This window comes from Falco rusticolus, chromosome 8 (assembly GCF_015220075.1).
Source record: "Falco rusticolus isolate bFalRus1 chromosome 8, bFalRus1.pri, whole genome shotgun sequence".
NCBI classification, from domain to species: domain Eukaryota; kingdom Metazoa; phylum Chordata; class Aves; order Falconiformes; family Falconidae; genus Falco; species Falco rusticolus.
This window is the reverse complement of record NC_051194.1, coordinates 29,342,548-29,368,926: the sequence shown is the minus strand read 5'-3', so window position 1 is coordinate 29,368,926 and position 26,379 is coordinate 29,342,548. Positions and strand designations below refer to the sequence as shown.

The following is a 26,379-nucleotide window of genomic DNA, read 5'->3' as shown; positions in this document are numbered from 1 at the left end:
TTAGGGGCTCTCTGAAGTTCCAATTCATACTACAGCTCCAGTCCATGCAACCAAATCATTGAAAACAAATTACTACTTTTTGTTTTGTTTTGTTTCAGTTACTTTGAAGGACAAACTGCCTTTGTGCCCCTGCTCTCATGATTCCACTGCACACAGTGCTTAGAATGTGCACATACATGTGTTCTCACTGGGATTTCCCGTTTCTCCATTAAACACCTTTTCTGCTTATTCAGCTCTCCCTTTTAAAAAAAGGTCAAAGTAACACATAATTATTTAGAATCTTCTGCTCCTGCATAACAAACAAAGCAAGTTTATGGTAGGCATGAGCCTACTGTTACAAAATCATCTGCTTTTGTTCTGAAGCAAATAATGAAATGTGCAACAGAAAAGACACACAGACAAGTGTGACACAGTCAGAAACTTTTTCCATACATAGGAGGAAGGCAGGATAGATACCTAAGCCTAATCAAGGGAAAGCTGCGGCCAGTACATCCAGCCTCAGATACATGCAGATGATGAGACTTAAGGCAATGAAGTACTGAGATTTGACATTTCATCCTTTCATCAATTTTGTAAAAAGTTAACCTGAATTTCTGTTCAGCATGAAATAGCTGTTTAGCACCATGCTGTGGCTCCTGTTGGAGCTAAGGAGAAAAATAGCTTCTGTAGAAGGCAAAGTTAAGGTTCAGACCTCAAAACAGGGTGCCAAACGTTGCTGAATAAATGGTGTACTGACAATGGTTGGGACACGTAAGTTAGAAAAGGTTATAGCAGCATCCATTTAGCTCACCATCTGTACTCTCCAGGCAAAATACTGACAACTAATGTTCTATTACTATACCGGCAGAGATGCAGAAGAAGTATTGGAAGAGTGCTGCTGGACTACTGAATGTGTACAGGGATGGAAGAACTTCAGCCCACTCCTTTCTGTTACATCTCTTGTGTTTATTCTGGCATTACAGTCTCCCTTCTTTTTCCATTACTATATACCTTCTTAGGTTTTACTCTTCAGATGCCCTCATCTGAAATACAGCCAAGGATACTTTCATGCCATTATTTTCAGCTCATATTTTTAACTGTTATTTCCCTTTGTATTATTTCTCTGTTTTCTTTGGGGTTCTTGGCTCTTTCCCATTTATTATACAGGTATTTCATTAATTTCATGGATTTTCTTAAGTTGCTCTGAAGTGTTGTTGAGTATTGTTCTTCATCACCAGAATTTCAAAGCCCTTCAAGCATCCCATAGTTGCCTCTTCAATTTAGTACACTGCCTTACCACTACCATAAGTCCATGATCCTTTACGTGATTTCCACTTTCAACCATTAGCATAGAATTCTTTTCATCAAAGGCTTAATTTAAGACGCAGATGAAGAGACCAATAGGATGACATACTGAGTATCCTGAAAAGTAATCACAAACTGAAGTCGTTTACAGTATACATAAGGTCAAGTGAGAAGCAATTAACTTTGGTCCAAGCAAAACAATTTGCACAAGTAGTTTTAGTTGCTGAAATAAGGAGATCAGATGTTCAAATGCTTTAAGCATCCCAGTGCCAGAACACTTCCAAATTTTCCAATAACTGACTTTTGATTTCCCAGGCCCATAGACTGATTTACTGAGAAACTGCCATTATCAGAGCTTTGAAGGCAGTGCTAGATACACCATAAAAATGAGCTAAGCACACTCTTCATTCAATGAAAAGTTAATTACAATTTTGTTGTGCAGAGCCAAATATGGGAAAAGACCAGAAAGCCTCATGTCAATATGAATGGTTACTTACTTCATACGCACTTAGTGTTAGCTGTGGTTTCATTATAAAAGAAAAAAAGTTCTGTAAGTGATTTAGTAGATCATTTTCTGCTGATGATCAGAAAAAGTAAATATTTGGGAGTTTATGAATTCAAAGAAGTCTGTCCCTCTGAAATGAAGAAAGGTGTTTCAGAAAAAAAAACAAAACAGCATATGAATGCTGTGGAAGAACCAAAGAGAATGAAATTGGTATCATAGCCTTGTACAATTTCACTTGCGAGATACGCATTACGGCACTTAAGTTACATATTAAATTCAAAACTTCCATCTTATGCTCCAAAACCAAGCTCTTACTACAGTTTTTGGTTATCAAAGACTACATTTGAGAAGAAATGTTGTCTCCAAATTGTTCCTATTCAGCCACCTTTGACATTTGTAAATAAAAAAGCCCTGATGTACATAGTCACATGACAAATCCTAAATGTTGATCTTTAAGCTACCAGTAAAGTCTTCTTCGATTAATGTCAGGAAAAGTGAACACTTAGGATTAAAAAACCCTGTGTTTCACAATGCCACTCAAAAAAAGAAAAATACATTGTTTATTTTTCCTCTGGCCAGCAATACACTTCCATCAAATCCACAGCTTTTATTGCTTCACGGGTTAGAAATGCGAAGAATAAACAATTGCAGGCAAGCATGCAACACAGCAGGTTTCTTACCCTCAGATCAATTACTCTGTTGTCCAGTCTTGTATCTTGGTTTACAGTAGCTCTTGCATCCTAAATGGTTGTGCAAAAATATATAATGAATACATACACCTCCAACCCCTGCACCCAAAAAAAACCCAACAAAACAAAATAAATGGAGAAAAACATTCTATGGCTAAAAGCCAGGGCTACTTCTAAGTTCAGTAGAATTTCTAGATCATTCTAGAAAGAACACACAGCAAACTGGCAGCATAGCAAAGATTAAGGTGTAACTTCTGCCAGAGGTCACAGGCAGAACTCAGCTATGAAGATCCAGAAGACACACACACAAGATTGCAAATGCTCTGTTTTTGACCTTCTACTGCAGTTCAACAGACATCAAAGCTATGGAGATTTCTAACACTGTTCTGGATAACATAAAGGAAGTAAAATGCATGGCCAGCAAACCCCCAGAATCACTGCATTAAGGCTTTCATGCTTTTGTTCAATTACAAAGACAATAAAAAGTATCTGAGGATGCAAAGTTTTCACCTCCTCTCCTTCCACTTCTGGCCGAACAGCATCATCCAGCTGTAAGGGCAGTCGGGGTTCAGCTAAACTGATCACATAGATCTGAAATTGAGACAGGAACAGAAATAGCATGAGACTCAGCTCAAAAGGAGGTGTGATTTACAAAAGGGTATTTCTGGCATACACTTGAAACAGTGTTTGCATAGGCTGTTAGCTGAAAGACTGTGATTTTATTCAAATACTTGAGCTACACGGGTGCATTCTCATGACAATACTCAAAATGCTTTGCTCTTATTTTCCTTTTGAAAGATTAAAAATGTCTTTTTTCCTTCTGGGAAGCACTGAGTTGAGCAAGTACACACTGCCTGAGGGAAAAGCCTACTGGCATGAACGCCAGGTCTGAAACTACCAGATTTCACAGAGTTTTAGGTTCCGATTCGAGCAAGATCATCCTCTTCTTGTCATTGTTAATGTAATATTTACTTATCATCTGATTATATCTGAAAGAGCCATTTCAGACTGAAAATTTATGAGATACCTAAAATACAGTAAGAAAATGAAAACCACCTTCCCTTGCCTTACAATCTAGTCATAGGTGAATTTGATATTCTTTCAGAAAAATTGAAGCATATGGTAATCTGCACATATATTTCTTCCAGATCTGCAGATTTTCCCCAACCATGTTAGTTAAAATTTACCTTACTGCTCTAACTATAATAGCCCTTGCACTCTACTCTTGAGATGACTGTTTCAGCTGCATTGTAGGCATACAGTTTTGGTTGAAAACCTTTAGAAGGAAAGGATATTACACAAAGGTTTAAATACGCTTTCTATTTAAACAAATTACAAAGTTGCACTTCCTCCAGCCCTACAGCACAAGCTACAGATATTTTAGATTTCAAGAGCTTCTATACTGTTAAGCCAGCGCTTTACTTTTGCTGAGGATTATGTATTCCATTCCATGGTACTAAGGGGAAGATTGTAACATTTCTGATAAAGAAGAAACTTCTGACTTGCACTTAGAATGAAGTAGATGCTTTATTACAGTATCTGCTGCAGTTAAGAATAAAAAACCAGAATTACAATCATTCCCAGCCGAATTATTCTAGTGAGATATTTTATTTTACTTGGTACTGTAATTCAAATGGCAGATAAAAATAGGAAATTCTAAAAATCTGATCTCTTAAAACCAGAAATGTTCATGTACGATACACTGAAATTTGTAGTTTAAAGCAGTGTATTTCTCTGATATAGGACTGCTTATTGACAAAGTTTATATATGCAGATAGACAGACAGCCTAGCAGATAATCTCTCAAACAATTAACCAGTGCTCCATTTGCTAAAAAATTTACCCTTTGAACATGAAGCTCAACATCTTGCTGAGTACAGCCTCCGATTTTCTGATATGCTTTCCTCACAACGCCTTCTACATCCACAATGCTCTCTTTGTTGATGCTGTCAATAAAGATAGGATAGGAGGCTTACTAAATCTCATTGCACACTTCACCAGACTCAGCACCGAGCACTAGGATGTTCACGTACTGTACGGACTGCTCGAACAACAAAGCAGAGTTAAGGATTTATGTAAAGTTACTTATTATATATATAACTGAATAATGAAAGACTTCGCTAAAATATTCCCAGCCACAATAAATTCAAACCGGAAGACTTGGGAGGGAAAGAATTATGATTAAGCTTAGTGCTCACTCATTCTTTTTGTGTGTATATATAAACTGACAAGCTGCACAGTTCTTTTTCTAGGCCACGTACACTCATGCATGTGTCAGCTGATGCAATTATCTGAAAGATGTGTCTTAACCAGCAGAACAACAAACTGAAAGGAAGTCCTAGATCTGGAGGGGAAAATAAAAACTGATTGAGCTTGTTTAAACTACATGACTTGTTACTGCAAGATTCTTGTAAGTCATTTCTTTATGACAAGGGACATCTTAATTGCTCTCTGCTAACAGTCACTAATAGTACATTAAAACACCATATAACATCTCGAAAGTCTTCCAAAAATACGATCTAAAGTATGTGGGCTATAAGTAAACAATAACAAAATCCTCAAGAGTGCTAGGTGAGAAAACGATGTGTATGAGCAGTTTTTACTTAGGTATTTAAGGATACTGGACTTCAAACCAGTAATTTTGTACATATAATCTCACCCCCACTGGAAATACATTTTCACTCTGTCTCTGCTAGCCTGCTTACAAAAGGCCAAATACCATAAAGTATTTCTTCTTACGAAAGCTAACTGCTACAATTAACCTAATCTGTCAATTCTCAGGCCTGGAAAGCACTTTATATACATCAACTGACCACATAAGCCTTTAGAAACAGAAGTAGTTGGCCCAAAATTTAACTGCAAATAATAAGAGGTCAGAGCAAGGATGTTGTCAGACAAGCTGGCTGCTACTGATCTCAGTAAAGCAAAGAACAACTAACAATCTTCAAGTTTAGAAGGCTGGCTTTTTTTTTTCAGTAAGACCCCTCTCTCCATGCCCCAAAAAGCCCAACACACAAAACCCATCCAGCTAAGCTGGAGGGTTGTGAGATATGATTTGGACGCACAGAAGGTATTATCGGACGGGCAGTAACCCCTAGTTAAAGGAGGTAAGGACAAACAGGTACAAGCTATTGCTGATGGTAACTACAGTCCTAATCACTTGCATTTGCATCAGTTTGTCTAGCACCCCTGGAGTAAGTCAGTTTAGGAACTGTGAACAAAATCTGGGTATTCTAGCCCTACAGTCTTTTTGTACAGCTACAGTAAAAGCACATGAGAAACTTACTAGGACTGAGAAATTTCTCTTTAGAAGTATCTATGTTTGAAATTAGTCATTCTCTCACATTTTCAAGGTAGGATTTACCTGGCTAAACAATTAAGTTTATCTTTTTAGTTGGTGTTGGAAACTTGGCTTTCTTCTCTGATAAAGCCCGAGTGGTGTGACTCAGAAGCAGCTGAGATACAAATCACCAAGTGTTGCCAACTACAACTGCTTGCTTGCCCTGCTTTCTATTCTTCCTGAAGCATCCATATCAGCCTTAAGAAAAGCTAGATGGATCTTTGATCTAACCTGGGACAAACTTTTTAACGTTATAATGCTGAGTTCAAATTTAAGTTATTCAACAGAGTTTTTAAATAAAAACAATCAAAATGTTGAAAAATCTGATATTAAAGGAACAGTGGAAAATTCAAGCATCAAAATTCTCAACACTTAACAGCAGCACTGTAAGTAAATTACAAGTAATTAAATAAAGCCAGATTTGAGCACTTGAGTTGATTACACTATTTCTTTGATGGTAATACTTTCAAGGTGACAGAACTCATTGTCAGCTGCTCTAAAAGTTATACAGACCATGGTGCTTCACATGCTTGACTTGCTTAACCATTAGGCAATTCTACACTGCGTAAAATTTGTAAATAGTATGTTTTCTGGTACATTTATGCTCTAAAAGAACTACAGCTGCTCAAATCAATATAATGAACAAATAACTAAATTTGTACAAAGCAGAGGTCGACAGTAGGCTTTAAATCAGAACTCATTTAGTTAAGGGTGAGCTTCCATTCATCTCCATTATTTAGGTGGAAGCAGTACATTCAAGAAAGACGAGGAGAAATGACACTAAGTGCTTAGAAGTACACTCTCTTACAAATGATTCAGTTTAAAACTCCTTAAAAAGACTGAGGCAGCAGTACAAGGCTTTGGATGCAAGAGAACATGATGATAAGAAACACACAGAGAATATATCATGCTAAAATAGTATCAGGTGTACCTATAAATTCCCTTTGATTTTCAAATAATGAATGTTTAAAAGAATAAACGTTTTATTCTTGTGCTAACTTTTTTTTCCCCTAAGCAGTTCTCCTCTGTTTTTCCCCACTTCCTTTTCCATGTCAAATTTCTGGCAAATGCCCAGAGAACACTACTAATTACACAAATAGCAGTGTCTTCATTGAAAATATGAGTTTCTAATCTGCTGAACAAAAGCCCTCTCACTAATAATTGCAAATAAAAATAATGCTTTAAACTTATTAAAGCAAATTCTCCGCACTGCAAAAAAGAAAATAATAGTTGTAAATGTGTTGTATGATGGACTCATAAGCAGATTACTGATCCCATGGCTGAGAACTGGTGCTACTGAAGTAACTACAGACCTATGATGAAAACATGCACAGAATTCAAGACATGCAAAAGCGTATCATTCTAAAAATACAGGAAGAAACTGACTTTTGCATCATTGTAACTGTAATATTGCTTTGCGAACTTGCATAACAGAACTTTTCAACTTTGCACTTGTGATTAAATGCACTGTTTCTCTCCCTCTAAACTGGAGTTGCAATTAAAATGGTATGTTTCTTAGTCTGGAACACACTGCAAAACTTTAACATTCCTTAGTCATTAAATTTGCCATGATTTTAAGACTTATTTCAACTCAGTTCCTACCTATGTAGATCCCTGTATCCAAATATGCATATATAACTGCCTGGGCACACAATAAGTGCTACCAAGTTTTCTATGGCATAGGACCATCTTTGTATTTACAAATGTTCATCATCTACTCTAAACTTTCATTTGATAATTAGAAAATATGTTTTTGCTAATTCAGACTACATATCTAATCTGGCACAGAAGTAAAAGCTCATGTTTTGAGTTCTGTTTGAACCTTGCTCAGCAAGATCTAGTGCTGTAAAAACCTGAAGTCTGTAACATAGTGCATCAAATGTAAACTACAGAAACCTAGAAGATGCAGCTTTGATCCCACCAGGTAATTCTAAGAATGTCACTGAAATGATAATTTCAGCTCAAGTTACAACAAGAAACACAATGATTTAATTAAATGCCAGTAACTACAGCAAAGCATTCTCTGCAGCACCAGCACTAAGTCATCTAGGTGATTTTCTGATAAAATTTTCTTGGGTAACAAAAAAGACCCAAACAAACCAAAAAAAGTGAACAAGTGGCAGAAAACCATGCCAAAGCTATCACCATTTCCATTAAAGACAACAATACTTCTATCTGTAATTAGTATTACAAAGGACTAGAAACTAAACTGAATGCATGATGCAGAAAGAAAAGACAGATGACATCTTTATATGGTTTAATCCTTAAAGAACCTATGTTAGTAAAAAATTCATGAAGTCCAATGCTAAAAAATTCCTCTGTATAGCAAACTGCTTCTTTATATGTAATGTTTCTTCCAAAAAATCGAGACTATAATTACTAAAATGTCCACTAGATGCCTTACATCCTTCTTAATTATCTGTACATCTATTAGCCAAGACTTTCTCTTTTAACCACAGGATTGCATTATTGCAGTCTGTATGACAACATCTTTCATCAACAGCTTCATGTTGCAAGCTGAACCCCATGCAGGCCTCCCTAAGTGAATCACAATCAACATTTTCTTGAACAAAAGTCTGAAGAATTGGAAGAAACTTGGTTATTTATACACTTTAAATAGATGCTTTACTTAATGGAAGCATCTATACTTGTTCAGACATTTTCTTGGGTTTTTTCTTCAGCCCTGTTTTCTGTAAGCAGACTGCACAAATTATTATATTAATACATTATTAAGTCTAAAAATATGAAATAATTGTCAGAAAACATAATAATCAATGATCCTTTATCTGAATCTCAGTGAAAGCTGAAGGCAATAGAGTTTACTTTGAAAAAAAGAGTCCACTTTGTAAATAGTTGAAAGTATAAATATTTTACACTCAGCTCAATAAAAGCAACTGTAATACTGTCTGCACAAATACAATAAGCATGCATTAAGCCCTCTGAAAGGGCAGTTAACTGACACTGTATACATTAAGACCAGGTAAACCCCTATTCTTATTCTCTTTATTCTAAAAATATAATAATCTGCTTTCTATACCAACATATCTGGGAGAACCTGGGTATCTTCTGGGGAAAAAAAAGCCTATTTCCTTTTAAAGATTTTAAGTAAGAAAATCCACTATATATTTTAAATTTTTTTTCATTGAAAAAAAATCCACTTTATTTCCCTTCCAAATTTACCTAGCTTCACCATCTGTTCATGGCATCTTGCATACCTTTGTATCTGCAAAGTAAATAACTTTCCATTGGCAGAAAATCGTCTTGCATAGGTACCATCAGACTGGGATTTAAATGATTTACTAATTTCTCTTGGACAGAATAGAGAGTTTCCTTTAGTTTCACAGGAAGGCAGACTTGCCTGACCACATACCATTTAATCTTGCAGCTTCACCATCAACCTTTTCCAGTTTGACATATAATCAGACACAAAGACAACAAAAGTGGACAAGATACTCCAGTAATGGTCTAATGACTGGCATATATTACATTTATGGTATTTTATTCCTCTTTTTTAAAACTCAAGAGATCTCCTAGCATAGTAGGTAAGAGAACTGCATGGACTCCTGTTAAGTCAGTTATCTATCATGACCTCACATTTCTCATCATTTACTTTCTTACATATTAGTCCTGAACATATACAGAATCTGAATGAATGATCACCAAGGTACAATTTCACACTGAAAAGCATCAAAGTGATTATTCTAAATTAACACTGGTTACTATACCCTCCTAGCCCCCAGCTCACCATTCCCATTTCTGTGTAACCAGCAAACTTAACAGCTGCAATTTGACATTTTCTTCCAGATCACCGATACAAAAATCAGAAATGCTAAAGAAAGTATTTCTGCAATATCCAACATTTTCCTAGTATTACCAATTTATCTAGCTGAGGAACTTATGTATATTTTTCTACATTGTGAAGTATTTTCCTACAGGTTTACCGATCTTCTACCCCCCCACCCCACCCCGCCCCTCGTCTTTTAAATCTCTTTTCTGGATTTTAATTCTTTAACCTACTAAGAAGAGCCCTCAAGTTACTTTCTGAGTGAGGGTGTATTGTTTCGGCAACTAAATAAAAACCTATCAACTACCTCTCCCAACTGCTATACTGTATCACCTGGCTATGGTAGTGGGGGCTGAAAGGCTCAATGCTGATACAAAAAGAGAGAAAGAAACCCAAAACTGACCACACCCAATACTTTATGGAAAAAAATCAGGTTGATAAATTACTAATTTCATCACTTGGCACCTCTTCTGGCTGAAAGAGACAATTTAACTCTTTCTTTTACACAGCATCCCTTGCAGGGCTAGGCTGAACTTTTTTTCCCCGATGAAAGCTCCTCAGCCGACAATTCAGTATCTCCACTGATTCTATGTTCTTGCCTACGTATGTTCTGAAAGTTCAACTAGAAACTTTCCATAGTTAAACTCACAGAAATGTCTTTGTAAAACTGAGTTAAACCTGTATTAAGTATCTTTCACTAAACAGAATTTACATTCTTATGATAATGGAGATAATTATTATATGAATGTTGCAGGACCACAGAAGGTTATGAAAGTTCTTGGTTTCCATGTGCCAATATCTAAAAGAGGAACTGGTTTGTTTATTATTTATGAAAAATTGTACAAAAAATGCTCATGATTAAATCAGTTCTCATTAAAATTTAAAGATCCAGAATTCCACAAACTATTTCAAAGGAACTTTTAGACCCAGTATCAAAATGAGAAAGCAGCACATGAAAAATAAAGTTAATGTACTACCACTGAAGAAGTTTATTTCAGTTAAATATGTAAGGTATTTAAGTTAAATGTTTTCTTCAATATTGTTGTTTATTTAATGTGTAGGAAACAAGGAGATGATGAAAAAACACACTGAGAAAAGCAGAGAAACAGTTACTGTTATTTCTAGACATTTAAGACCAGCCTCATCTTCTAGTAATAATGGCATCATCCCACAGCAGGTGAAAACTAGGGGGAAAAGTGGCTGAGACAAGGCATGTACTGTTACGTGCTTCAGGTGTTACTGACACAATGACCACAAGTGCACTTGGAAGTCAGGAACAGCAGCAGCCTATGAAGGATGAGAGGCAGCTGCAATGGTGACATCAGACAAAATTATAGATGAAGATAAAACATTGGAAAGTCAGAGCATGGCAGGATATTAATAAAATTGGTTTGCTGGTGGGAAGGAATCATGAGAAGATGACTGCACTAATGGTGTTCAAAAAAAACCACAAAGGCAAGCCCCCAAAAGAAAACCCAGAAGGCTGTAGCAGAGAAAGTTTTATCATTCAAAGAACATGGTGAAAAGCATGTAAGCATTTCAGATGCACAAATAATGAGTAAACCATGCATGCTATAGAGAGGCTGAAGTATCTGGATTTAGCTAGCAAATGTTATCACAAAAAAGAAGCAGCATGAAAAGTTCAAAAGACAGTACACACATGAGTGTGGCTACTCATAGAAAATCAGGTCTGTTACATCAAGAAAAGTGGGAAGATGACAGCGAGCTGGAGAGAACCTAAGGATGAGGTTCCATCTGATTTAACAGCTCAGTGCTGCTGAAGAAGAAAGGGGCTTTGCCCTCTACTCTTTACAGATACCCTTTTCTACCATTTACCACTGCTGGTTAGCTCTGGACCTCCACGACCTAGCTGAAATCACTAACCTGACAGAAAACTGAGAAAAAAAAAGAATAATGAATCACAAAAAGAGTCATGGGAGGCTTACAAGTGGCAGTCAGCACACGGAATAAAAGAGTAAGGACCAACTTCCCTCTCATGAGCTCCTAACCACTGACCTCTGCCACTCCATGAAATGTAAGAAATTAATTCGTGGAGCAAAGAACCACCAAGAAAACTGAAAAAGAAATCTGTTGGAGAGAACTAGAGAATAGGAGAGTAAGCATCACAACTGTAAGAGCTGTTTCACTGTTCTGTAGTGCAAATTCCAGAGTACAGGCAGACTGTTGGTAGGTTAGAGGGAGATGAACTGGGGAACAAGCAGATTATACACTGAATTCTTTTCAAAGATTCTAAGCATTGGAGAGGCGAAACTATTTCATGAAGAAACAGAACACTTCACTTTGGCTCATAAACACCTGTGAACAGCATGCTTCACACTGGCACTGCCAACAGTAAGCACCGCCAAACAAACACTGCTGGTTCTGTTCTCCCATTGCCTTGAACCTCATCAGCAGAAGCATTATCCTAACCTTCTTAACTTGGCTTCTGGAAGTCTATACTATAATGAATCCCTCCTCTCCCTGACATATTGAAGGTTGAAGGCTGTAGCACTTTTGCAGCTAATTAGTGGGGGCTCCCTTCCCAAGCATGAGAGTAGTGCCAAGAACTACACAGAAGCAACTCAAGTGCCACATGTTAACATATTATTGCATCGAATTGATCCACATTTCTATCTGTGAACAAGTAAATATACATGTTTAAAAGCTCCTTTGTCCTGGACAAAGCATTTAGTTAATTTTATATATATATATATATATATAAAAATTAAAAGCATTTAGTACTGGACAAACTGAAAGCACAACCTTGAGGCAAGTAGCAAGGAAAGGTAATTTTTTATCTTTGAGAATAAGACAAAGCAAATAACTGAATTTAAATTGCTGCAACAAACACTTGTTTAATTAGCAAGTCGAACTATTGCCCCAAAAAATATTTTAAAAAGTAACTGAAATCCCTCCTTAAACATTCTAGTTACAAAACTACGGTGCAAGTAAGATTAATCCAGTGCACAGAAGCTACTCTTGGTTTCTTCAACTCAATAAGCCACATGCAATGTGGAACTTCTTCACACCAGTTCTAGCTATAAAAAGTATTACTACACTCGCACATCTTGTAGAAGAAAACCCTGAACATGTGCAGACACACACACCACCACACACAAAATGAAGTGTCCCACTAAGCTCAGCTTGCCAGACTTTTTGTTAGCCAGCTTGAAAGTAAATGCAGGTTGTCTATGGCGAGAGAATGCTGCTTCAGCAGTTCAGAATGAATTTCAAGCCTGTTCTCTGTTTTATCTTTTGTCACTGTAATGTATTCAACCTAATAGTGAGCTGACAATTTAAATAACTACATTTTAAAACAAACGAAGCATTGATGTTAATGTGTGAAAATGGTCCCAACCCCTGGGAGTCCTGGTTCCCACCATTGTTTACTCTGACAACAGGATATAATTGCTTACTTACTTGGCAGCAAACTTTACCATCTGCTTGCTTGCATGCTGTCCCACAGCCACAAGAGCCTGGATATTAAACTGCTGCTGACGCAGGACTAAGAAACACTGCTTCCCTGAATACAAAGAAAAACAACGCAGGTGTATTAAGGACAAGTTACTCGAGGACTTTGTGAATGAGAAAAAAAGCTTTACTACTTTAATATTAACCTGAGCTTTTAAGGGGGTGTTTGTGTGTTTCTCTCTCTCCCTTGCTGCCCCTGCCCCAATAGCTACATCAAACAAGTCAGCTCTGCATGCACAAACACACACACACACACCCAAAACACCGAGATAAATCCAGTAATTCTGCTTTACAGCTATAAACATGTGAATGGACATTTTCTAAAAATAACAATCAGCCTTCCAAGATAAGTAATATCTAGACAAAACAAAAAATAGAAATCATAACTTTTTAAATACCTATTGTTCCTCAACTGCAAGAAGCAAATCATACTCTTCCTTGTTGCTTTGCTCACAACTACTTCAAGTATTATAAAAGAAGGTTTTTTCTCATCTTCTCACATTAAAGCTATAGTGTTCACTTTACAAAGCTCCTCTGAGAGAAACAGGGTTGATTTTGCACCACAGGGACTAAACCAACAATGTTCATTCTACAATACACCACACATTCAGAATGAAGGGGAACAAAAGGAGTATTGATTCTGGTGAATGACAAGAACCTAAAAGACCCAAGTTAGAATTCCTGTAAGAGCAATTTATTCATGAACAGCTTTGGGAAAAAGAAGTTAATGGGAATTAATAATAATTTATAAAGAACATAATGCACTTCGTTGACTTTTAAAATGGCTATTTCCAAGTCAACAAAGTTCTTTCTAATCTGTTCAGCTGACAGTTACAATCATTTCATATTTCTCCTCACATCTCTAATAATCATTTACTTCTTAACTTAGATGTAAGGAAACATGGTGATTTAAAATGCTTCTTCCTCAGAAAGAGAAATTAACAAACACTTCATTGTTGTACCAGTATCTGATAAAATGCATCAATATAATTTACTTCCAAGTTCTGACTCATAACATTATAACATTTACATTAAAATGGTGAGAATAGGAAGAAGCCAGAAGCTTTGTTATAGCTCTTTCCCAGTTATCATTGACTTAAGACTATAAAACATTAAAATCAACATGTATCTAACTTGAACACTGACAAGACAGTTGCAGTTTTCATTTGTAATTATGTAGATTACTATTTCTAACACATAGCTGAAGATAATTTAAAGGGTATCAGAAGATAAATACAGAACATATGACACAGATTCTGATAGAAATAAAAGCAAACATACAAAACTAATACAACATATTATTACAGATTAACATTATAATTATTGGAAATAACTAACCTTGTCCTATGATTGTGATTTCAAATAAAAAACCCAAAAATTTCAACAAAATTAACTCCATATTTTCAGAAATTGGAGTACAAATATTTCTATAGCCCAGGGGCAGCAATATCTAAGTAAAGAAGCCAATATGGTACGGATGTACCTATTTCTTGCAGGCAAACATTACACAACAGATTTAAATCGGAAAATTACAGGCTTCAGAAATTAAATAGAGCCTTCAGAGGTACACACACCTGTGATCCAGCAAGTCAACAAATTAAGTACAATTCTTCCATAGGACACAATATGGTAACTTTCTTTGGATAAGCTAGGCATATCTCACATCTTTGACATCTAAGTATTTCTTACTTACAATGTGGTTTGATACAGTATTTCCTAGAAAATTGTGTTTGTCTCCATGATTTTAGTCACACATCATTCAGTAAAATATGACTGAAGTTTCAGCAATGATGCATTAGGTGTTCAAACAAGGAATACACAGCTGAAGACAGCAACAATGTAACTCAACTAGTAAGTATTTAAGAAGATAGTGAAATAAATGGAGGGACCTGCTATCCTACGGATCAGAACAAAGTCTGGCAGTTGTACTTAATCCCAAACACTAGAAGTCTGACCAATATCTGCATTATAAAAGGACTCAAATCTTTTTGTCATGAGTAACAGTAGTTGTTTTCATAAGGAAAGAGAATGTTTTGTAGAATATAAACATTTCTAATCACACAGAAGACAAGTGATCAAACAAACCCCACTGATAGGAGTAGTTAAAATATCACAGTTACAAAGATAGAAGGAGGAAACAGAAACTTTCCCAAAAGAGCTGAAGGCGTGCAAAATAAGGTATCAAAAAAGACAAGCCATAATCAAATCTAGTTCATGATTAGATGTCTTTCCAGATCAAGAGACAGAAAAAAGGAAGAATCAGAGTGAGAAAAAAATTGGGATTATGGGATGTTCTCCCCGTGTTTCAAAACATTTACAGGGTATTTAAGTGAACAGTGTAGAGATCAACTTTACTGACATTCAACAGTAAACTACTCTGTTTCTATAAAAAAACCAATACTGTGTCCCACAAGAATGCCTAAAAAGACAAAAAATTTCAAAAGAAATTTGGTTAAAAAGGTCTGACTTGGTCTATTGCAAGGAGCTTTTAGTCACTGAACCAGTAAGAGAAGACACCACACAGAGAATCCTGTCAAAAGTAAGTACATAAAACCAAACAGGAATCCATTTCCTTTCTTGGATGTAAGTACCGAATGACACAAGACTTCATGAAAGGAAAGGATGTAAGGAATGAATATGTACAAAGAGTAAAAAATGTTTAGTCATATCAATTAATACATTGCTACTTGCAGACATCTGCCAGCAAAGAGAAAACTTTATACGGTTTATTATAAAATTTGGTCTAGTATTTAAATTGCTCCTGGTGGTACTCTTTATTTTCAGACATACTATTCTGATGTTTTAGAAACCTTTACATTTATAAACCAAAAACATGTTCAGGTCTAACATACTGGGCAAGTCCCAGATGCCTGGCAGAACCCAGAATGATTTCCCAACCACTTTTCAATAACAGACATGATCAGTAGCTGAGGCTGGCTTTAAAATAAGGCCAGAAATAACATTTATTCAATCTACGATAAAAACCACAGGGCCTCAAGCACTTTAATTTTGGTACAACCCACAGAAATTCCCAACACCCCATTCTTTACACATCCTTCAATTAATTTCCATCAGATGCCATGAGTGGCTTGCTATACAAGACAGCTGGATTCTGCAGTTGTTCACATTAATTTTTTTTGGTTTATTGGTCAGAACTAGACCAGGTTAAATAAAGGGTATGTTGGTTATTTAGGAGTCAATTCGAGCTTCTGAGAAAGCTATTTTTCTGCAAGACCTTCCTTTCCATAACTGTAGGAACAGCACCATGCGTGTGGGAAAGGCTAATATTACTTTTTACTCTTAAACATTTGCTTTTCTTGTAAGATTCTTTCCCCTAAAGCTTGAGTAAACAAGCACATGGCATTCCCTAGCAGCATTCCCTGAATGTGTGAATTGTTCTGTGTTGTCACACCAAGTCTGAACAAAAAGCACAATCAATAAATTGAGATTCATGCCAATAGTCAACTCCTTTTGCTTTCGTTCTTCAGGCTATGTTAAAGAGTTTTGAAAATAAACACTGTTATTTCATGAAAAACAAGTTTTTCCTGAGGTCAAAGAGGAAGGATGACAACAAGCTTCTTTTAACTTAATATTACCATGTTACATATATGTTACTCTAACTGAATTAAATGCAAGATATCCTATATAAATGCAATACAGGGACAATAATAAACAACCATTGAACTTTATGTTGTTTTCACAGTCTGCATAGACACCTGTCTTTATATAGTAAATTCTGTTAATAGTCTAAACTCATCCTACAATTGCAAAAGAAAAAGCCATAAGGATACTCTTATTTGTATGCTGATAGTAACATTTAAATTAAATAGATTATTTCCTGTCTGAGCAACTTCAAGTTGTAACGACCAAAGCTTTTACAGCTTTTGGAGTTTACAATTTCTATACATACCTAAAAGAGATTTCCATGTAAGAACACACATTACAGAACTATTGAGGAAATCACAGAGAACTTCCCAAATTTAAAGATTTAAAATGTGCATTGTATGTATATATTTAGATGCAGTTCCTTATTTTAACAGACTGCAGTATGGACACTCATTAAGAAACACACTTTTTAAGAAAATGAAGCCTCCAAAAGAGAAATTAATCTGGTTATCTGTGACAATATTCTGTACTGGATTCTCTCCCCTAATTCGCACTATTCCCAATTCTAAGACTACTGTTAAGTTTCATTTGCAAAAATAATTTCTTTATATATGCTCTTTTCTTTCAACTCTTGGGAAGACAAGGTATTTATATCTCACTACAGAGCTGCCAAACATAACCGAAACCAGTACAACAGTTGTCAGCATCTGATGTCAACTGAAAAGGCCAAAGCCTATTTAAGTTTGCATATGGCAAACTGATCTCCAGAGAGCACTTCTGATCCCAGGGAAGAAATATGGCTGTCAGACGGCCAAGTACGACAGCCCACACTACTGAGAACCTATAAAAGGATTTTCCCTTTGTCTTGTTAAAGAAAGATGAGGTTTCTTACTTTATGTTCATATTCATATAATCAGATACTGGTAACTGAAAGTAAAAATTCTGAGATTTTTAACACAGATTTTTGTTTCCTGTCAAAGAAAAGGTATAATGAAAATATTCATACGCAGCAGAATAAATATGGCCCGTCTGACAACTGAGCCATTTAAAATAAAGATACGTTTTACAGCAAAAGCTTGTAACTGTTTTGTCTCAAAACTACTGACACCCAAATGAGAATGACGAGAATATTTTTAAATTCCTATTATTTACAATTGTCCACACATTATTTAATAATATGATAAAACCGATATTCACTTTTACTACAATGTAACAGTAATACCCAATTTCCACTGAGCTGAAAATAAAATTTCCTTTTCCCATCTTGGGAAAAAGAGAGGCTGAAAAAAAAGAAATTAACTGAACACAAAGTAACCAGGTAGCAAAGTCTTGTATGCAAGGCATAACTAGCAGGCCATGAAGCCAAAATAAACATTCAGGTTACACTACCAATATGAGAAAATAAAAATAAAAACCCTGGAGGCATCTCACCTTTAGCTCTGCTTGTATGAATTCTGCCACGAACCCAAACCACTTCATCAGCCTTCTCCACTGTCAAATCTTTTATACGAATCAAAGCTCTATCTAAATCACAGAAAAAACCACATTTTAAAACATTTTTCACTTTAAACTCCAAATACAATTTCTATCATTACTAGAATTTATCATAAATCCGAAACATAATTTTTTGTAACTACAGCATAACAGACGTACTGAGAACACTTAAGATCCCATTTCCTTCTCAGTGAATTGTACTTGATCAAGTAGTTTAAATTGGTTCAACCCTATTGTTTGACTTATATGCAGGGGTCAAACTACACTAAAACAAAAACAAGACTTACTGTGGTTCACGGATGGCAGGACCCAGCATGACTACACTATTTTTGATAAGACTTCGCTGTGCTGCACTGCACTACCTGCACTTATTAGGCTGAATTTCTGCTGGCAGGTGTCTGTCCTCCTCCACTGTGCAACATGAAAGTTGCAAAACAAAGGCTCAGAGATGACATAACTATTCCTTGTATCTAAGTAAGTATCACCATAAAACAATTATTATTTAAAATAAAAAAGAGAAACCACAAATAAATGTGTATTAGAAATTAAAAAAATATTTACTTTGATAAAAACAACATCATTTTGGAGCAGTAAAAGTATTAATGTGTAAAACCAGTAAAAATTATTTTAAGGGACAATCTCTTTGACAACCTGCTAAGCACTACTATCGTAGGAGCCAGCATTCATCAGAAAGAACCCTTCAAATTCTATGAACTCAAGAAAGCTAAATAACAATAGAAATGCAAGGTTTGGAAAGGACAGTTTCTGGATAGTAAAGGAAAAAAAAATACACAGGAAAATATTTTTTAAATAAATCAGGACATTGAAAATTGTGTAAAACCATTATGAACTGCCAATATACTGGCTGCATGCCACTGTTCCTTGAAATGTACTTGTTTAATTGTATTTTTCAGTAGATTTTTGGCCAAATGTATATTTGCAAGGTTTCAAACATTTATTTCTTAGAGTTTCTACAAATCAGTGGACATACTGCATAAAACCTCAACGTTCTAATGGCTGCACTTACTCATTTACAGTTCACACGTGGTTAAAAACACTGCTTTTTAGACAAAGAAAAAAATCTTCAATGGAAATACTGATCCTTATGGGTCTCTTCCAACTAGAGATATGCCATGAGTCTATTGGGAGATTCTGTGATATGTAACACAAGCAAATTCACCTTCTGTCTTTCCTCAGACTTCTCCATTGTTTCAAAACAGCATTAAATTTACTGAGGCACTTCCACACTAGACTTTTTCTGCCAGAACTTTTCCAAAGTTTGCCTACCCCAGGTTACCATCTGCCATTCTGGACTCCTTCCCTCTGACTCCTGAGTACCAGTCACAGCTTGTCCTGCAAGCCTATTATTCTGCACTGGGAATTTAGGGGGCTGAAAATGTTTATTAGCTTATGCTCAGGGCAATGCAGTTTTTTATTCACAGATAGACATTAAAACCAGAACAAAATGAAAGTGCACAGAGTAACGTGATAGGAAATTGACTCAAATGTATTAATAATATGTGCATGTGTGTGTGTGTGTGTGTGCACACGCGTGCACTGGGGAAGGGAGAAAGGGAAATAAAGATGTTATCACTTGCCAGCAACTTCTGATATTCAAACTTTACCAGCATAGCACTATAGGAAACATGCAACCAGCACAACCCATAAGCTTTAGTCTAAGAGTTTGATATTCAGACAGTTTAAATTACCTCAGTCCACTTAAAACTGTATTGTTAGAAACTTAAAACATTTTCCAGGCACAGAATGAGGTGTTACCCTTTTTATGGATCCTTAGTGTTTCAGGAACCATCTGCATTAGATAAATATTTTTAGAAATCTTTTGGATACATAATGGTTCATGCTTCATCAAAACTAAACAAGGCATGTTTAACACAAAATTTTATATGTTATGAATTGTTAAAAAATATTTCACCTTTCATAAAAAGGGTAATAAAACAATATAAAAAAAGAGACTTTATAAAGTAATTTTTTCCAACAGCAGATCACAGAATCACAGCGTGGCTGAGGTTAGGAGGAAACCTCTGGAGGTCATCTGGTCCAACCCCCTACTCAAGCAGGCTCTAGGTGGACCTAGAGCCCGTTCTCCAAGACTGCATTCAGTTTTTTTAACATCTCCACAGAAGTAGACTCTGCAATGTCCCTTGGCAACCTCTGCCCATGCTCCGTCACCCTCACAGTAAGAACTGTTTCCTGATGTTCAGAGGGAACCTCCTGTGTTCTTGTAGGTGCCCATCGCCTCTGGTCCCGTTAATGTGCTCCACTAAAGAGAACCAGATGTAGCAACTTTTACATCAGTTTGTTTCCCTTCTTCAACACTTCCTGAATCTAGTTGTCTTTTCCTCTCATTTCTAAAATGCCAGTAGTTCATGATAATGTCTCATCTGTTAGTGTAAGCAATCGTTTGTCTTCATCACTGATCTTCTCTCGTCCAGTCAACATACTGTAGCTTACATCTTCCCTTTGTACTCTCACATATTTCACCTGGATTTCTTTTCAGGTAATTTCTACCTCTTCCACAATAAAAATAAAGCTTCCTTAAGGTCCTCTCACCATACTCTTCAGACTACCACTTACTTGTACTTTCACAAATGCAAGCTATACTTACATTTTCTGTCTTACTGCCACATAAACACTTACAATTAAACAACACAAAGATAAAAGACATTTTAAATCGTGCTATAGTTGTAGTAAAGACAAGGGAACAAAGATTTTAAATGAAGTTTAAATGAAACACTCTAAGACTGAAATTACACTTCCAGCTCCAATTCAATATTCATACTACCTCAACTTCATTGCCATTTTGTATCATGTTTATGGAGAAACTGTATTTTTTCGTTTCCTTCCTGTAGAGCACAATCTTTTCTTTTCAATATACTAAATGTCCTTCTCTTTCTCTCAGAACTCTAACCTCTTCTAAACATGGCAGGAGAGGATAAAAACCCCAAAAGATGTGCAGGTTATACAAGACAAAATCGCTTTTCCATCCCCATTCCCTGCCTGTCACATCAGCCTATTTACCAAGTTCGTTTATCTTGCATCACGGAGTTTTGAGCAGTATGACAAATATTTCTGCTGTCTCTGTGAAGTGCCAGCATCTTTACAATGTTGGATAAATTTGAAAAAGAGAAGGTAAGTTTAATAAAACAAACTGAAAGCCAAAAGCAGCATAAGATGAAAGCAGCTTCCAGGGAGGGGAGATTAACGTAATGGGGCTGAAGGGAGAAAAAGGGAAAGGCAAATGGAGCTTTACTAGCAATCATAGCCTCAAGCAGGCAGGAAGGATTTAAAGACATGATGTAACAGGAAGCAGGAATGTCAGATAGCCAGTTCAGCTAACATTAGTAGAAGAAAGACTGAAGTGGGCCAAGAATGAAGACACAGATGCGTGTGTGTGAGGTCAGTAGAGCTGGGTGGAGCATTTATGCAATTACTTTGTGAATGTGCGAAGAGTTTTAATTTGCCCGCAGAGGAACAAGAATCTATGAGTATGGCAAAAGGACAATACGCCTATCTCTTGGAAAGGGAGTAATTTTCTCTGATCACCCTAACCTTTTTAACTTCTCATGTCCAGCCTGTGTCCTCGGGACAGTGCAGCTACTACAGCAAGCCTAAAAGCAATAACAGCGCTGCAGACATCCCAACTGAGCTCCTACCCGCATCTGTGCTGTTTGTGTTGTGTCAGCCCCAGTTACCAGACGGTATGTGGATCTGCACATGTCATACCACAATTTGTTATTCTGACTTAGAAATGGCATGTATCCACACACACTTCAGAAACAAACAAAATTAATACTGTACAGACGGATGGGAACACTCGCATTTGTGCTTCCCCATCACCCCCTGCCGCAAGCAGTAGGTCCTCCAAGACATTCAATGCAAGCAGAATAATGTATCAGTAGCATATATACACTACTGATGATGAATGAGGACTTCACTGTCCAGTGAATCCTTTGATAAGAGCTCTCCATGGCAGGAACTACTGAATCTTTAAATAAGAGGGAATTAGTCTCAAGGAAGGGACTAGGCTGATCTTAAACTTATTTATTACAGGCATTTTGGGTTTTATCGTTACCTTATTTTGGAGTTCTGGATAACCATCTTCCAAAAAATGGAACAGCAGGAGTGTTGTAGATTGTATTTTAAGCCCAATAGAAAACCTATTCCACCTTGTCCATACATTGGCTTTCTTTATTTTTAAATGAGGATCAAAGAGTCAAGGGAAAACAGATCTAAATATAGCACTCAGCCTTTTTCATATAATCTCCTGTAGCTTTTTTCACCTTCCTTCTCAACATAGTTTATTTCTCCACAGTATTTTTGAGCGGTTTTTTTTGAATATGAGACAGTTGGCAGAGTAGTCTTTCTCCATGAGAACAGAAATTAACCCACCATCTCAATCTACCACGTTGGGTCTCTCACACAGTTGTTTGCTATGGGGTGTGAAACTGGCAGAGGAAGAACAGTTTGCAGAAACTCTAGTGAGCCAAATGCCATCACAGAAGAGCACAGGGGAGAAGACCCAAGTGGGCAAACTTTCAGCCTACAGTCAGCAGTACAGGTTAATCAGATGCTAACTTGAAGAAGTTCCCTTTTTCTTAATATTATACCTTTTAAATTGCAACTGCACACCAATTTATGGATTGTTACATGGTTACAACTTAACTATGGATGGCTGCGTTCCTGCCCCTTCCAGCAGTCACCAGACCCCCAGCTAAATTCTTTCGTTTTGCTAAGCTGCTTAAACACGTTGTTACTATTAACATGTTGAAACATCAGCAGAAGACTCAGTGTCAGGAAGAGGGAGACCACTGCAGCCAGCAGCTGGGCTGGCTTACAATGGGATTTCAACTTTGGTTCCCTGACAGGCAGTATGTATTTTATTCAATAATGACTGTTAATACAGCCTCCAGTGATTTTCTTGTCCTGTTAGGTTCTTAACATAATGTTCCCCTTCAGATGGTTTCAACCTATGATTGCTTTTGTGGCTCCTCCTCTTCCCTACGTTCTGCATTCCCCGTCCTAAAGCAGGTCAACCAAAACAATTCAGAGGAGAAAAAAAATCACCTAATCACCGATGATGTTCCTTTTTACGTTTCACTATGAAGAAGCTGCAAGAAGCCAGTCTATTACCTTCCCTCATTCCTGTTTCATACATTGAATAATATGAAGATTTATATTTCTGGGATATTGGCATGGAAGATTGCTCTCTACCTGACAAGTCTTGCTGAAACCCAATTCCCCATCAGTAGAAAATGAGGATTTCCAGGATTCACAGTGGTGTGAATAATGATAAAACTCATAAATATTAATATGTAATATTAATGGATTTGGTGCTCATATGTGGGAGTAATGAAGGCTGCGTAAGCAGACAGATATCCTACTCAGAGAGACAGCAGTGCTGTTGCAAGCCATAGCAGAACTTACTCCAAACAAAGAAAAAACCTGACATCTCAGAACTCAGTACATTATAAATAGTAATAATTTAATCCATAAAAAGTCAAGCCTGCAGTGGTGGACAAGCTGTGTAGGGTGTGGTCCACGCAAGGGCAAAGACTGAGATTCCATAACCTCTCTGGACCTAATTCCAATATCCAACCATAATCATGATTTTTTTTTTTCCTTCTATCTAATCAGAATTTGTTCTGTGTTCCAACTCGCACCCATGACTTTATGTCCAATTACCACATACCTTCAAGAGTCTGGTTTTACCCTCTCTACACCCTCCCATTAAACAGCTTTAAATGGTAGTAAGATGAGCTTTCTCTTCTCCAGGCTGATCAACTCCAGCTCCCTCAGCCTCTCCTAGAAGATCCTGTGCTCCAGTCCCCTGAGCAATTTGGTAGCTCTCCACTGGACAGGCTCTAATGTTTTCCTTGCATTGGAAAGTCCAAAAATGAACACAGCACTCCAAATGCAGCCTCAGAAGTGCCAAATGTATTCAAATAAAGGGAAAGAATGGGAGCAGGATTTGAATGAAAAAGTTTGGTACATAATTTCTCAAACAAGTACTGAAGATATAAAGTACATAACTTCTTTTTTCCTTCTTCCCCACCCCCCACCTCCTCTTTTTTAAAAGTTTTTTTAGTTTTTTAACTAACCTGGTTTATCTTGGGATTGTATCATTGATGACACTCCATATCTTTCCTTAGCATAATCCTAAAATGGAGGTGAGAAACATATATCAAAGAAGCATATACAGAAAGATGAACAAAATCATTACAGAGTTAACTCAGGTAATCCGAAACAATTAGCTGCAATATTAAAGTAAATAAATTCTGTTTTAGACTCTTAAAAGATACACAAGTGAGATAATTGTGCCCTGTAAGAAGAAACCAAGTTCCAACAACAACAAACATGCATTAGAATCATTATTTGCTACACAGAAGTTAGTAAGACCCTACCCCTGAAAAAATACGAGTCCTACAGAAGCAGATCCATTAAGTACTTCTTTCCCATATTCAGGCACATTAAGAAATCCAGCATATTGCATAGTATTATGACAGCCAAAGCAAGCTTGTCTGACTACTAACAAAATCTGTTAGATAAGACATAGGGGGACACGGCCTTTTCATTAAAAAGATCGCAATTCTAGTCTCCCAACTACGCCCACTCATTTCCAAATAAAAAAAGCCTTGGTTTATTTAATTTATTCTACTTTATATATGAACCTAAGTTCATTCTAAATACTTTACTGGGGGAGGGCAGAGTGTCTTCATTTCTGTGCTTTTGGTGAATTGCAGCCCATGTATAGTTTTACAGAAGCCACTTATACTCAGAATTCTGTATTGCTGATGCATTTTTGGCCTTTCAAAAGCAGAAGTGATTTTATAACAAACTGAACCGATGCTCGCCTTTAATACTTTTTTTTTTTTCCTTTAAGAAATACTGGCCTACAATTTTTCAACACAGCTCTGTGATCTTCAAGTACAAGACAGGAACACCTGCCAGGCCAGGAGCCACCGGCAGCCCTGCATAAGTGGCCTGCTAGGAAGCAGCAGCAGCCCAGACGCTTCTGCAGGGGGCTGCAACGGGGAAAGGCTCCGGGACAGGGCAGGGCTGTGCAGTTTCCCATCGCTCAGGCAGGGCCTCCTCCATCCACAGACGCGGGGAGCGGGCTCCGGCGGGGCTCTGGAGACGCTGTGTGACCGGAGAGGGGCTGAGCTCCTCAGTGAACGATGAGCCGACTGCGCCTGGCCGGCCACGGGGGAGGTGGGCAGGCAGAGCATAAAGCAAAGCCAGCTCTGCCCTTGGGCCCGGACAACCCCCCCTCGGGCCCGGCCTCCCCACCCCGCGGGGGACGTCGCCGCCTGCCCCCCAGCGCCGGCCCCTGCAGCGGCTCCAACACCGCGCTAGGCCGGACCCTGCCCCTTCCCCCTCTCGGGACGGGCAGCTGCGGCCGCCCCCTCCCTGCGGACACCCACATCAGCCGGCGACGAGTCGTCGCTCTCCGGGCGGCGGTCCTGGCCCTGGCCGCGGCCGCCGGCGCTCGGCATCCTGCAGCGGCCGCCACTGCCCCTCACGACTCGGCACGGCCCGGCCCCGCGCGCCACGCTGCTTCCGCGCCGCCGCCTCTCGCGAGAGTTGGCAGCGTGGCGGCGGCAGCGCGAGAGTGCCGCGCCCGTCCCGCGCCGGCCGACCTATCGCGAGAGCTGCGCCGCCACCCCGGGGCTGTTGCCAGCGGCGGGCGGGTCGCGCGGGGCCGACGGCTGCTGCTGCTGCTGCTGCTGCCGCGAGGCTGGGCGGGGCGGGGCGGGGCGCGCGCTGCTGTCAGCCCACGGTTCCCGCCGCAGCCGCCTGAGCGCCGAGGGAGATGTGGCGGCGCTGCCTGTGGCAGGTGGGCCGGGGTTTGCCGCTCCCCTCCCCTCCGCAGTAGGCGAACAGCAGCCGAAACAGGCGTTTTCACCAAAGTGCCATCGTCCCGACGAGGCTCAGCGCCTCCAGTCATGGCCTGTAGCAGAGGTGTGCTGATGTGGGCCACGGCTCTGCGGCTGGGCAGTGGCTGGATTTGGTCCTCGCTCGCCCTGCGGTCAATCTGGCATGTTACGGCCTGAGGTAACGTGAGGTGGCTAGCTAATGTGCCCGGCTCAGCTTGGCCACCAAACTTCTGTCTCACTGGCAAACTCGGTTTGCCAATGCTAACCCCGATAGCAGTTTAGTCTCCTGTCCCCCAGCTAATCCCACTTTTT

At 38.2% G+C, this 26,379-nt stretch overlaps 1 protein-coding gene across 1 annotated transcript in view; it reads right to left on the bottom strand.

Moving 5' to 3' along the window:
• The window catches only part of DARS1 (aspartyl-tRNA synthetase 1), a 41,410-nt gene extending 15,648 nt beyond the window's left edge, over window positions 1-25,762 (bottom strand). The window contains exons 1-7 of the mRNA XM_037397164.1: window positions 25,615-25,762; window positions 24,292-24,349; window positions 18,110-18,202; window positions 13,022-13,124; window positions 4,321-4,423; window positions 2,989-3,069; window positions 2,470-2,529 (exon numbers count right to left, since the gene is read on the bottom strand). Coding sequence (XP_037253061.1) covers window positions 2,470-2,529; window positions 2,989-3,069; window positions 4,321-4,423; window positions 13,022-13,124; window positions 18,110-18,202; window positions 24,292-24,349; window positions 25,615-25,686 — 570 coding nt within the window. The 5' untranslated portion in view covers window positions 25,687-25,762. The remainder of the gene's footprint in view (window positions 1-2,469; window positions 2,530-2,988; window positions 3,070-4,320; window positions 4,424-13,021; window positions 13,125-18,109; window positions 18,203-24,291; window positions 24,350-25,614) is intronic.
• Between the last annotated feature and the right edge of the window lie 617 nt (window positions 25,763-26,379).